Source organism: Vulpes lagopus, chromosome 3 (genome assembly GCF_018345385.1).
Source record: "Vulpes lagopus strain Blue_001 chromosome 3, ASM1834538v1, whole genome shotgun sequence".
NCBI lineage: Eukaryota > Metazoa > Chordata > Mammalia > Carnivora > Canidae > Vulpes > Vulpes lagopus.
The window spans coordinates 125,966,015-125,980,064 of record NC_054826.1 but is presented as its reverse complement, the minus strand read 5'-3'; the positions used below and the strand labels follow the sequence as shown (position 1 = coordinate 125,980,064).

The 14,050-nt window shown below is 50.9% G+C and overlaps 1 protein-coding gene across 3 annotated transcripts; it reads right to left on the bottom strand.

Annotated features, from left to right (window-relative positions):
• Positions 1 to 2,041: 2,041 nt before the first annotated feature.
• On the bottom strand, positions 2,042 to 12,396 carry NMRAL1 (NmrA like redox sensor 1). 3 transcript variants are annotated; one of them, XM_041747424.1, is made up of 5 exons: positions 11,826 to 12,332; positions 7,966 to 8,204; positions 5,641 to 5,890; positions 4,319 to 4,509; positions 2,042 to 2,343 (listed from the first exon to the last, which is right to left on the bottom strand). In XM_041747424.1, exons 1-5 carry the CDS (start codon positions 11,863 to 11,865, stop codon positions 2,164 to 2,166), a joined length of 900 nt encoding a protein of 299 aa, XP_041603358.1. In that variant the 5' UTR covers positions 11,866 to 12,332; the 3' UTR covers positions 2,042 to 2,163. The 3 variants fall into 3 exon arrangements, with proteins under 3 accessions (XP_041603358.1, XP_041603359.1, XP_041603360.1); XM_041747425.1 differs by lacking the exon at positions 2,042 to 2,343 and having other exon boundaries at positions 4,336 to 4,613; positions 11,826 to 12,396; XM_041747426.1 differs by lacking the exons at positions 2,042 to 2,343; positions 4,319 to 4,509 and adding an exon at positions 4,621 to 5,441 and having other exon boundaries at positions 11,826 to 12,378.
• Positions 12,397 to 14,050: the final 1,654 nt, after the last annotated feature.

The following is a 14,050-nucleotide window of genomic DNA, read 5'->3' as shown; positions in this document are numbered from 1 at the left end:
TTTAGAACAGTTTAGGTTCTCAGCAAAATTGAAAGTACAGGGATTTCCCCTATACCTTCTGGCCCCACATGCACAGCCTCCCCTACTAATACACCTCTACAGAGCAGGACATTTGTTCCATTCAAACCTATAATGATCCATCATCATCATCCAGAGTCCAGTTTACATCAGGGTTTGCTCCTGGTGCTGTACTTTCTGTGGGTTTAGACAGATCTGTCATGACATGGATCCATTATAATACACAGAGTAGTTTTACTGCTGAGGATTTGGTGTTTGTGTGCAGTGTGGATGGTTCATGGCGTAGAGCATCCTGATTGTTGTGCACAGTGCTATCTACTTCATTGGCTTTGGGACATGGGCTGCTCCCACTGAGGTCAGCTGCTTTGGCCACACCTGGGATGGGGTCAGTGGGTGTGACCCTTTATGAGGGACAGGGAACGGGCTGAAGGGTACTGGAGGCCAACAGGATTTGACCTTATGTGTCAGGAGGAGGGTGACCCAGAGGTGTCAGATACCACTTTCACAAATGATCTATCATGGCACCCTCAGAACAGCCTGGCCAGGTGTAGCACCAGGTGAGCAGACTGGCAAGGCTCAGTGACATGCTCAGGTCCTGTCACTTTTTTTTTTTTTTTTTAAGATTTTACTTATTCATGAGAAACAGAGAGAGAGGGGGGCAGAGACACAGGCAGGGAGCCTGACATGGGACTTGATCCTGGGTCTCCAGGATAACAACCTGGGCTGAAGGCAGCACTAAACTGCTGAGCCACCCAGGCTGCTCAGGTCTTGTCACTTTGGAACTCAATGTGGACTCGCTGGTTTGCTCTGCACCTGGGCACAGGGCCCCCCTCCCAGGCTCTGCTGACCTTGGGCCACTCTCAGATCACACCACAGTGAGTCTCAGCCCCAACGGATGGACTTCCCACCCTGGGGAATGGGGGACTTGGCATCACACGGGGCTGGATATGGATGGCCTGTCATTTTCCTGCTGATGCTGCGGGGCTCGGAAGCCCACACCATCAGCCTTTCTGCTCTGTCTGTAGTGGGGATACTTGCTACCCTCCCTCAAACCTCAGAGGCTATCCCTGGCCCCCTCCTCCCATTCCTATCTATGCCTCCTGGTCTCTGCAGCTCTGTGTCAATCTGTATCCGTACGTATTTGTATCTGGTTTTCCCACCAACCCACGCTCAAAGCAAAGAGCATAACCTTTTTGGTTAATGTATTTAGGGCCCAGCACGCTGGTAGGTTGTCAAACAAATGCTTTTTCAAGTAATCAATTAATGGATCAAATGAATGTAGTAGGGCTATCTTTCCTCAGGACTGCAGGTACAGAGGCCTGAGGAAGGAGCCATGATAGAAGTTATGCAAATCCGTTAGTGTTTGCAAACAAGCCTGCCAAGGGACCTCCAGCACATGACTGGTGTTCTCTGGGCTCTCTGCTTCCTCTTCTCTAAAGTGAGCGGGAGAAGTCGAACCTGCCCTGCCATCCCAAGCCTGTGTGCACACTACAAGCGAGGCAGCGCTGTCCCTTCCTTGGCTTTGCCTCCTAGCCTTTACTATAAGCAGCCCATCACCTTTTTTCAGTGGCATGCAATCGTGGCGACCTCTGCTGCAGTCTGTCACTTCAGACGTTCTGTCCAGCCTGTTTTGAAGATCACCCACATCGTAGGGTTGCCTTGGCTGAGGGAAGACCCCACCCCAGAAAGTGAGAAAAAGAAAGGGAGAAGGTGCTTCTGGTCTTGCCGCCTTCAAACTCCAGGAAGGAGCAGCCAGTTGACCTCACCAGCTCTCTAGAGATGAAGGCTGTGTGCACTGGGGTATAATGAGGCATTGCTTGTGGCTGGGGTGCAGAAGGCCCTCTATACCCCGGACTCTACACCATCAAATGTGGTAGAAACAGTGCTCAGAGCCGCTTCTTTGGGCCTCAAGCCCCCTGCAGGGGAGGGGCGCTGGAACCCTGCCACATGATGCTTCCTATAGGAATTTTCATACCCTAGCAGCTGCCACCCCAACCCCAGTCCCTGAAACAAAGCCCTTTTCTTTTGGAAGCCATCTGTGAGAACAATGGCCTTTACTTAAAAAATATATTTTTTTTTTGTAAAACAAGGGATCACTGTGCTGCACCTCCCCATCTCCCCAGATGGGGCTGAGAGGTGGCAGGGTCAGAGCCCAGCAAAGTCCCCTTTGTGCTGCTCTAGCCACTGGTCCAGCGTCCTGGCTTTGGGGTTGAGCCTCAGGGTCAGATCGATGTCACGGTCAGGCTTCAGGGCATAGAAACGGAACATGTTGGCCAGGTCACGGGCACCTGGGAAGCCCTGCTTCTCGTAGTCCTCCGGGGTCGTCTAGAAACAGAGAGGAGTCTGGTGGGTCTGTCAGTATCTCCAGCGCCCCAGCTGGACCCACTGGGAACCCACTCCCAACCCAAGTCCTTTCCAGTAAGTTCATCTGAAAACTCTTCTACTACAAAGATTAAAGTTAAAAAAAAAAACAAACAAAAAACCGTTTTAAGTCAACTGCTCTTTCAAGGGGCACCTAGCTAGTTCAGTCAGAGCATGCGAACCTCCATGATGGGGTCATGAGTTCGAGCCCCATGGTGGGTGTACAGATTACTTAAAAAAAAAAAAAATAGGGGGATCCCTGGTTGGCGTAGCGGTTTGGCGCCTGCCTTTGGCCCAGGGCGCGATCCTGGAGACCCGGGATCGAGTCCCACGTCGGGCTCCCGGTGCATGGAGCCTGCTTCTCCCTCTGCCTGTGTCTCTGCCTCTCTCTCTCTGTGACTATCATAAATAAATAAAAATTAAAAAAAAAAAAAATAGGGACGCCTGGGTGGCTCAGTGGTTGAGCGCCTGCCTTTGGCTCAGGGTGTGATCCCGGATTTCCAGGTTTGAGTCCCGCATCGGGCTCCCTGCATGGAGCCTGCTTCTCCTTCTGCCTATGTCTCTGCCTTTCTCTCTGTGTGTCTCAAATGAATAAACAAAATCTTAAAAAAAAATCATAAATCCTTTTTTTTAAATAATAAATTTATTTTTTATTGGTGTTCAATTTGCCAACATACAGAGTAACACCCAGTGCATAAATCCTTCTCTTTCAAGATCATGGGATGGAAACTTCTCAGCCCTTTCCAAACCAGAATTCTGCAAACATCACTTTGTTGTTCAAAAACCAAAGCTGTTCCCCTTTGCTGACCAAACTGCATCTAAACTTCTCAGTTCGTCAAAATCTCCATGGCTGCTTCAGACCTTTGTCTAGATGTAACGCACGGCCATTTAGGACATGTTTTCTAGAGCACTTCACTACACTAAGGAAACACATCTATTATTCCATTCCATCCTAACCAGGGAAGGAGATACTAGTCACATACCCATTTTATAGATAAGGAATCTGAGGCACAGAGGGTCAGGGATTGTGCCCCAAGGTCATACACTGGTGGGTGTTCAGGGCTGGGAGCAGGATCCCAGTTGGGTGGGGGGGTCTGACCCACCTGAAACAGGTCCTGCCATGCCCCCCCCCCCCTCCATCATTGCTCTGCTTGTCTCTAGGAGCTCTAGGGGTGGTTTTTGCCTTTTTTTTCTTTTTTTTCTTTTTTAAGATTTATTTATTTATTCATGAGAGACACAGAGAGAGAGACACAGACACAGGCAGAGGGAGAAGCAGGCTCCATGCAGGGAGCCTGACATGGGACTCGATCCCGGGTCTCCAGGATCACGCCCTGGGCTGAAGTCGGCGCTAAACCACTGAGCTACCCCGGCTGCCCTAGTTTTTGTCTTTTAATGACTTGGAGTTTCCCAGACTTCCTTTAGTAAGTCTTACTACCATAATGGGAAGGCCAAATAAACAAGGCACCTACGGGTCTGAACAGAAAGACTGAGGGTTGGCAGGGACAGAAGAGGACAGAGGGTCTCCCACCCACCCAGCAAGGCCGAGAGAAGACAGGGTAGGGCCCATGTCTCTGGCCTCATTCCCCTTCCCTCCCTCATGTCACACCCCTAGAGAAGCCCAGGATCCCTGTTGTGTTCACTCCTTGCCTTGGCCCCTAGGGTCCCCTCTTCCCAGAAACCTTCCTCTCCATTTGGTCAACTGCCTAAGCTAGAAATTTCTCTCAGCAGCCACACTTGGCTCCCAAGTACAGCATGACAAATGTTCACAGCGATGAATTCAGATTTACCTTGCCCAGAGTAATGGGGCAGTCCTAGATACTACTTCTCTACCACCCATAAAGCCCCCACTGGGGGTTAGAACGACCAGAATGGGACTGCCAGAGTCCCCAGTGGGAGCTGGGACCTCACCCATCCCAGGCCCAGGGCAGCAGGAGCCCACCTTGGCATCACACACGGCCTTCCCAGTGTGCTTGGAGAGCAGAGCGGCATACTCTTCTGCTGTGTGCTTGCAGGTACTGAGCCCAATGTTCCGGCCAACATATTCTTCTGGCATCTTCAGCAGGCTGAGCACCACAGGGCCCAGGTCGGTCACAGATATGCCGTCCATGGGCACATCACCCACGGGCAAGCCTGGGGGGGGGGGAGGGGTGTGCTGGCACACATCTCAAGGGTTTGAAGCTGGTGTTTGCACCAGCCAATCACCTGGACATGTGCACAGGCCAGCACCTCGGTGTCTGTGGAGAAGCAGCAGTGGTGTTTAGTCAGGACACGGGATGCAACCCGAGCCCTGCCATCTTGGCATCTGTTTACACTCTGCGCCCTGGTTACTCCATTCACAGCGTGGGGAGAACACTGGACCAGCGTACCGTCTCAGGGCGAAGACAGGAACCGGAAGGAACTGAAGGGGCTGCTCTTAAGGCATCGGCTGGAAAGCCAACGACACTAGCAGGGAGGTCTGTGTGCCGAGGGCAGGGTCTGGCCCAGAGCAGCACGTGGCAGGGGCTCTGTAAATGTGTTACATCAGTGAGCAACTCAACTGCCAAGGTGGTTTGGTGGATAGAGAGACACGGCGTTATCTAGATGTGGCCCTAGGAGCACTTGGGTCCTGCTGCACTCCTCACCTGTGAGAAGGTGCCACCGCAGCTGCCCTTTCAGGTCACCCAGAGGCCTCGTTGGCTCAGAGCTCAACTAGAGACGGAACACAAGAGGTATCTCTGACCGGCTTTGCAAACTATAACGGGCAATGCTGGTTTGTCAGCACTACGACCGTGCCGCACTCTCTCCCTGCTGTTCATGCACAGGGTGAGGGGTGGCTGGCTGAGGACTCCAGCCAACCACAGGACACAAGCTGCATAAGGTTCCCTGCAGCCCGTTTGCAGACTGAGAAGAAAGTGCTTTCCTACTTTGTGAAACCTACCACTGGACCTGATCTTCCAAATCCTCTCTTACACCTGAAGGAGAAGTCACAACAAGCACATTCATCTCTGTAGCAGATGAAGCACTGCAACATTGCATCACTGCATCACTGCATCATTGCCTCCTGGCAGATTTTCTCGTTGCCTCTGGAAAAGTCAGTTACACTCATTTCACAGAGCAAGACGCAGAGGCCCAGCAAGGTTACATGCTCTGTTCAAAGTCACAAGCCTAACATGAAAGAATCAGGGCTGGGACCCAGAACCACCTGAGGACAAGCCACTTTTCTGCAGCACCCACAGCTCCCCTTAGTGAGCCGACGCTCAAGGAAGGAGGAAGGGCACTCACTCAGCAAGTAGCTCTTTCCATCGGGGGCTTTCTGGGGCAGGAAGTAGGAGAGGAGGTTCTCAAAATAGCAGGACAGCCGCACGCTGGTCATGGGAACTCCGATGTCCCGGAAATACTGCTCCACCTCCCCTTTGCCATCAAAGTGGCCTGCTGCCAGTCTCCCGGCCGTCAGCTTCTTGATGTTCTCCAGGCCACTGTAGATCACATAGTGAAGGCCCAGGCGCTTGGCCACGTTGGCCAGCAGCTTTCCCTGGTGAGCAGGAAAGGAGAAACCACAAAGCTAAGAGGGAGGATATGTGTCCACCGCCACAGCTCTGGCTTGCCCACCCCTGCTGCCACCGTACCTGACACTAAGAGGCCCACACCACTTCACCCTGATAAGGCTCCCTCTCCTGGAACAACGCTCACACGTGGTGCCACGCCCTCTCACGTACCACTGTAAGCCTTCTACCTAAGCATCACCTCTCTAGATCCCCTGGGTTGCTGTACTTCCTGTTATGACCAACTCTGGCGCACCCCGTGCACTGTGCGGGTGGGGGAGGGCAGGTCTGCTGCTTGGGAGAGGGCCACACCGAGTCCACCAGGGAGCAAGTGCAGCTCAGGGGTAAAGCACGCGCACTGCTCGGGTGCCACACCGGCTCTGCAATGCACTAGCCACACGACCATAAGCTGGGCCCTCAATCTGACAAGGGTCCCTATGAGAGACTCAAGAAAAGATAAGGAGAGAAAGCCACACGAAGGCCGAGACAGAGACTCGGTGACATGGCCACGAGGAGAGCCAGCCGCTGCCAGAAGTTGGAAGAGGCAAGGAGTGGAATCACCCTCAGAACGTCCTTCTGAAAGCGCCCCGATTCTGGACTTTGGGCCCCCAGACCGGAGAGAGTCAATTCCTGTGATTTGAAGCCAAGAGGCTTGTACTGGCAGCCAGAGGATGAGAACACAGGCTCTTGGGATAATGAGCCAAGACCACGATCCACCAGAAAAACTGTCATCCTCCACTCTGTGGGATGGGCTTCCATGGAAGACCTATTCAAAGAAAATGTCAAGGGCAGCCCCCGTGGCGCAGCGGTCTAGCGCCACCTGCAGCCTGGGGTGTGACCCTGGAGACTCGGGATCGAGTCCCACGTCAGGCTCCCTGCATGAAGCCTGCTTCTCCCTCTGCCTGTGTCTCTGCCTCTCTCTCTCTCTCTCTGTCTCTATGAATAAATAAATAAAATCTTAAAAAAACAAACAAACAGAGAAAGTGTCAAGGCTAAAAAGTTTGGAGGGACGCCTAGATGGCTCAGTGGTTGAGCATCTGCCTTTGGCTCGGCGTGATCTCAAGGTCCCAGGATGGAATCCCGCATCGGGCTCCCTGCAGAAGGGACCTGCTTCTCCCTCTGTCTACATCTCTGCCTCTCTCTCCATCTCTCATAAATAAATAAAATCTTAAAAAAAAAAAATTTGGAGACCAGGGAGCCGATCACGCCTCCCTTTCTTTAACCAGCCCAGGGCAGAGCCGTGGCTGGTTGTGGACAATGCAGGGCTGAGTGCTGACAGTCAGCCGGGACCCCTCCTCTGCCACCAACAGTACATCCCACAGACCCGAGTGCCCCATACCAGTGTCCCCATTGTCAGTGAGACAGAACGAGGGCCATGTCTCATGTTCCCTGTCTCCTGTCCACCCCTGCCAGCGGGGCTCAATAACCCAACTAACTGGAATGTGGGTGGAAAACAGGATAAACAGAACCACACCACATATGACAGGGACACTGGGGTGACGGGAATGTATTCTGATGAGATTGGGTATATTTACCGATCTGGGTGTACTGATTTTCAAGCTTCCTCCAACAATACAATTAAAACTTATGCATCTTATTATCAGAAAATGATGGGTCAACAGAGATGGTTTGTTACAAAGTGTAAGAAGTCACTGGATGACAAAGTAGATTCTCAGTTGCCTTAGGCTGGGGGCAGGTGGTAACTGGGAGTGACTGCTAATAGGTACAGATTTCTTTTCAGGGTGGTAAAATGTTCTGGAATTAGGTGGTGGTGTGGTTGCACAACCTGGAGAATATACACTGAATTATACACTTCCAAAGGGCAAGCGATGGTGCTTGAATGACATCTAAACAAAAGTCACTGGAAGAGAAAGCAGCTGCCTCTTTCACTCATTAAAGTCCAAGAGGACTGTGCAAAAGAGGAGGGAAAAGGCCTGCAGTGGACATCGGTCATAGGCAGGGTCAGCCCCTCTCCAGCAAGTTGGAGCTGCCTCCAGGGAGCTCCTTCTAAGATCCCCTGCTCCTAGGCCGCCCTGCCCACGCCCTCCCTCCGACCTGCCCTCACCTGCTTGACCTCCTGCTCCTGGCTGCAGTTCTCCCAGTAGTTGGTCACAATGAAGGCAGCATGCGCCCCAGTCAGGGCCAGCTCCATGCTGGCCTCGTCATCCTGGTCTCCCTGTACCACTTCTGCACCCTGCAGCCTCAGCTTCTTTGCTGCCTTCTGCCCAGGGTCCCGCGTCACCACTCGAACTCTAAACGTCCCATCTTCCAGAAGCGTCCGGGCCACGGAGCCTCCCTGAGCACCTGTGAAGAGTCAGAAAGACCTGCAGGGTTGGACCTGCCAGTGGGTCCTGCTAGGGGGAAGCCCCAAAGGGAACGCTCCACCACACCCAAACACCCAGACACTTTTCACCTGTGATCTTCATTAAACACTTTATACCATTGTAAAAATGAAAGCTTTACTTAGATAAAATTCACTCACCTTTAAAAGAGTACCTAATTTACATTTACTTAAGTCTTTTGGGGGATGCCTGAGTGGCTTTAGCAGTTGAGCGTCTGTCATTGGCTCAGGGCAAGATACTGGTCCCGGGCAGCCCCCCCTTTTTAAGACTGAGGGGTGCCAGGGTGGCTCAGTCAAATGAGCATGCAACAACTCTTGATCTCAGGGTCATGAGTTTCAGCCCCACTCTGGGTGTTGAGATTACTTAAAAAAAAAAAAAAAAAAAAAAAACCTTTAAAAAAGATTTTTAGGGATCCCTGGGTGGCGCAGCGGTTTGGCGCCTGCCTTTGGCCCAGGGCGCAATCCTGGAGACCCGGGATCGAATCCCACAACGGGCTCCCAGTGCATGGAGCCTGCTTCTCCCTCTGCCTATGTCTCTGCCTCTCTCTCTTTCTCTCTCTGTGACTATCATAAATAAATAAAAAAAAAACTTAAAAAAAAAAAAAGATTTTTAAATAGGGCAGCCCGGGTGGCTCAGTGGTTTAGTGCCGCCTTCAGCCCAGGGCCTGATACTGGAGACCCAGGATCGAGTCCCACGTCGGGCTCCCTGCATGGAGCCAGCTTCTCCCTCTGCCTTTCTCTCTCTGTGTCTCTCATGAATAAATAAATAAAATCTTTCAAAAAAAATGACTGAGAAAATGAGAAAAAGGGATCCCTGGGTGGCGCAGCGGTTTAGCGCCTGCCTTTGGCCCGGGGCGCGATCCTGGAGACCCGGGATCGAATCCCACATCGGGCTCCCGGTGCATGGAGCCTGCTTCTCCCTCTCCCTGTGTCTCTGCCTTTCCCTCTCTCTCTGTGTGACTATCATAAATAAATAAAAATTTTTAAAAAATGAGAAAAAGTAAAATCATCAAAAGAAGAAAATAAAAATCATCCATGAATATACATATAAGAAAATTGGCTGCAGCACTATTTGCAACAGTGGAAATTTGTAGACCAATGACTTGTCTTTTGGTAAGAATCTGGTTGAATATGTGATCAATCCATGCAAAAGCGATTAAAAAGAATGTGGCAGATCTGTGTGTGTGCCTTGGACAGGTGCATACAAACTCTACTGGAGTGAAAAGGCAAGTTGCAAAGGCAACCATCCTCACACAGTACCGGTGGGAATGTAAAATGGTGTAGTCGCTTTGAAAAACAGTCTGGTGGGTTCACAAAGTGCTAAACACAAGAGTTATGAGATGATCCAGCAATTCCATTCTAAGCATATACACCCCAAATTCAAAATATGTCTACACAGGGGATCACTGGGTGGCTCAGCGGTTTAGCGCCTGCCTTTGGCCCGGGGTGTGATCCTGGAGTCCCGGGATTGAGTCCCAGGATTGAGTCCCACGTCGGGCTCCTGTCGTGGAGCCTGCTTCTCCCTCCTCCTGTGTCTCTGCCCCCCTCTCTCTCTCTATGTCTATCATAAATAAATAAATAAATCTTTAAAAAAGAGATTAAAAAAATGTCTACACAAAAACTCGTACATGAATATTCACAGCAGCATTATTCACAATAGCCAAAAAGTAGAAACAAATCAAATGTCCATCAACAGATGAGTGGATTGGGATCCCTGGGTGGCGCAGCGGTTTGGCGCTTGCCTTTGGCTCAGGGCGCGATCCTGGAGACCCGGGATCGAATCCCACGTCGGGCTCCCGGTGCATGGAGCCTGCTTCTCCCTCTGCCTGTGTCTCTGCCTCTCTCTCTCTCTGTGACTCTCGTAAATAAATAAAAATTTAAAAAAAAAAAAAAAAGATGAGTGGATAAACACAATGCGGTCCACCCATAAAATGGAATATTATTCAGCTATGAAAAGGAATGAACTATTGATACATGCTACGAAGAGGGTGGTGCCTGGGTGGCTTGGTGCATTAAGTGTCCAACTCTTGATTTCAGCTCAGGTAATGATCTCAGGGTTGCACTGGGCATGGAGCCTGCTTAAAATTCTCTCTCAGGGGTGCTTAGGCGGCTCAGCCGGAGTTAAGCATCTGCCTTCAGCTCAGGTCATCTAGCCCAAAAATCTTAAAAAAAAAAAAAAAAAATCACTAAGACTCTCTGCTCCTCCTCTTCCCACAAAACCCAAAAAAATAAAAAAAACCCTCTAAAGGTTACAAAAGGTAACCTCAAAAACATGATGCCAAGTTAAAGCAGCCAAACACAAAAGGCCACACCCTGTATGACTTCATTTATACAAAACATCCAGAATGGGCAAACCTACAGACAGAAAGTAGATTGGTGTCTGCCAGGGGCTGGGGAAAGTTAGGAGAAATGCTAGTGGGTATGAGGTTTCCTTTGGGAGCGGTGAAATGTTCTAATGTGGTGATGTGGTGATGTGTGGTGATGTGATGATGTGGTGATGGCCACAGAGCTCTGTGAATAGAAGAGAAATCGCAAACTGCATACTTTAAACGGGTGAATTATATGGTATATGCTTTATATCTTAACCTGTTCTAGGTTTTTAAATATATATATATATTTTTTTAGAGAAACTTGTTATTAAATTTAATTTTCTTTAAATACATACCTTTGCCCCACCCTCACCTGCTCCAGGTGGGGGCGAGGACACCCCCCTCCCTCCATTCAGGGGCTCCCACATATAAAGCCTGAGATGGTGAGGAGAAAGTATAAAAATACTATTTACAAAGGGGAAGAAGGTACCTGTTGCTGCCCTAACCTTCAGACACCCCTAACCCCAGGCCCCTTGCTCCTTTAGAAAAAAGCCTCTAGGAATTCATCTGAATATAGAACAAGCCCTTCCTCTGGGGGGGGGGGGGGGGCACTCAAACCCCAACAGGGAATAGGAAGCTTGGAGATTAACTGAGGAAGAGAGTGAACGGATAGCACCTCAGACTCCAGCAGGGAGTGGAAAGCACGTGCCCTCCACGACCCTGCAGTCACAAAGGCCCCATGTAAACATTGACTTTCCTTTTCCCATGTCCCTGCTCTTCCTGACTTCCTATAGAGCCTTCCCTCCCTTCCACTGGAGGCACTTGGTTCCTTGACAGACCAACCTTCCTACCTCCCCTTCTCACCTTACTATACAAGGAGTGAAGAAAAGAAAAGAAAAAAAAAAAACAAGATGGGGACAAAATAGGACAGTGGGCCATTCAAGAAAATAATGATCATCTTTGTGTATCTCTGGCAGGATTCTCTAGAAACTTGATGACCGTGATGGATGGGGTCGCCCAGCCGGAGGTGGGAGGGAAGATGCAGTTTGTACCGTGTGCAAGTGCCACTTATTCGAAGAAGCTAAAGCAATTAATTTCTTTTAAGGATTTTAAAGATGTTCGACCGCTGAGCCACCCAGGTGCCCCCCCTCCGTAAGGGGAATGTGACCCCGAGTCCTGCCCCCGGGTCAGGGGTCCGAGACGCAAGGCCCTCCGTCCAACCCCATCCCGGGGACGCCCCCCAGGCCCTGCGGGGCCGGGGTCGCGCTCGCTCACCTGTGGCCCCGAACACCACCACCAGCTTCTCGTCTGCCATGCGAGCGGCCGCGGGAACTGCGGCCCCAGAGGCCCGGGGGGCGGGGGGGCCGCGCGGGGTCGGCGATAGGGACAGGGGTCCCTCCCGGGACCACCCCGAGGGCCCGACGGGCGGGCGGCCGGGAGAAGTCGGGGCCCGCGACTACCCTCTGCTAGCGCTCGGCACCCCGACCCCGGCCCGGCCCCCACCTCCCGCCGCAGCCCGGGTGGGAGACGCTGGAGGGGAGAACCGAGCACCCCGCCCCCCGCCCGCCTCCTGGGACCTTGAAGCCGAGTCCACCGCCGGAGGAGGGGGCGTGTGGAACCTGCGAGAAGGCCGCCCCCCCACCCCCGCAGCTCTCGCTCCATCCTGGCAAAGCCACCTGTTCCCGGCCGCCCTGTGCGAAGGGAGCCCAGGCCGCGCTGCTTCGGGACTCCCCCCCGTCGGGGCCCTGACTCGGCGCGGGGCCGAACCTCCACCCCCCTCGGCGGACGCAGATGGTTCGTCCCGGCGCGCGCGGGCTCCGGAGTGCGACTGCGCAGCGCCGCCTGGGCTCACGGGAACCCCAAGTGCGGATCTGGAGGGGCTCCCCCGAGTGCACGTTCGGAGCCGCTTGGCTGGAGGCCTGCGGAAGCGAAAAAAAAAAAAACAAACAGAAACAAAAAACGCCCCACAGTCTACCACGCATGAACATCTGAACTTGCAGACATGGGGTGTCACCTAAGGATAATTAAATCCCTATCTGGGACTCTCAAACCCCCAGGCTCTGAGTTCCTGCAAGCCTGAGTCACATTTGAGGTTGCCACTAGATGCACAGATTTATTTTAACAGGAAAAGTGAGATTTCTTTGTGTTCAACTAGAACTCAAAAATGGCCCTGTAGCTCCTCTCTGAAAACTTAACTACTGGGTAAGAACGTTGTTTTTTTGTTTATGTTTTTGTTTTTTTTCCTTTCACTCATTCATTGCAAACTGTATTGACCCATCCAGGAATGTCAGCTTTTCTAACAGCAGGCACATCTCTGTATTCACTGCTGAATTTCCAGCACTTAGCAGAGCACGTGGCAAGTAGGCGCTCAATAAATATTTGCTGATTGATCAGTTGTCTAAACATCTAGACACTGGACTTCTGGGGAAACCCAACTGACACTGGTGCTGTTTTTCTGAATCTGGTGGTGGAGATAACTCACAGGGTCATGTGTATTTTATGTATGTAAAAGACTGGTCTTGGGACGCCTGGGTGGCTCAGTGGTTGGGCTTCTGCCTTTGGCTCAGGGCATGATCCTGGAATCCGGGATTTAGTTCTGCATCACTGGGCTCTCTGCATGGAGACTGCTTCTCCGTTCTCTCCTTCTTTCTGTATGTCTCTCATGAATGAATGAATAAAGTCCTAAAAAAAAAAAAAAAAAAAAAGACTGGTCTTTATTATGAAATGCATGTATTTATTTATTTTTTTAATATTTTATTCATCCATTCACGAGAGACACACAGAGAGAGGCAGAGACACAGGCAGAGGGAGAAGCAGGCCCCATGCAGGGAGCCCAATGTGGGACTCGATCAGGATCCTGGGTCTCCAGGATCACTCCCCGGGCGAAGGCGGCGCCAAACTGCTTTGCCACCCAGGCTGCCCGCATGTATTTATTTTAATACACATTAAGTGTACTCGTGGTTATATTTATAAAATAATTATAAAAATAAATATTTTATATAAATATTAAATATTTATATAAATTTAATCTACATGTTTATCTTGAATAAATCTCTTGCAGTGTCCTCTACATTCTTTTATGTTATGATGTATACTCAGACTGTAAAGTTTGCCTGGATCAGGCTCACCACCTTAGATAGGCTAATTCCTATTCATTCCTTAAGACCACATAACTGGGGCACCTGGGTGGCTCAGTGGTTGATTGTTGGTCTTTGGCTCAGGTCATGAATCCCAGATTCAGGCCCCTGTGAATAAGAGCTGAAATTTTACCTTGCTTCAGTTGGGGGGGGAATGAATCATGAATCCCAGATTCAGGCCCCTGTGAATAAGAGCTGAAATTTTACCTTGCTTCAGTTGAGGGGGGGACAGGACGACGATGACAGCTCAGAGCTTAACGCCCTAGAAAGCCCCATATTAGAATGAGAACAGAGCTTAATGCCCTTGAAAGCCCCATATCGGAATGTAAACAGAACTTGAGAAATTCCTCCACCCCTTCTGGA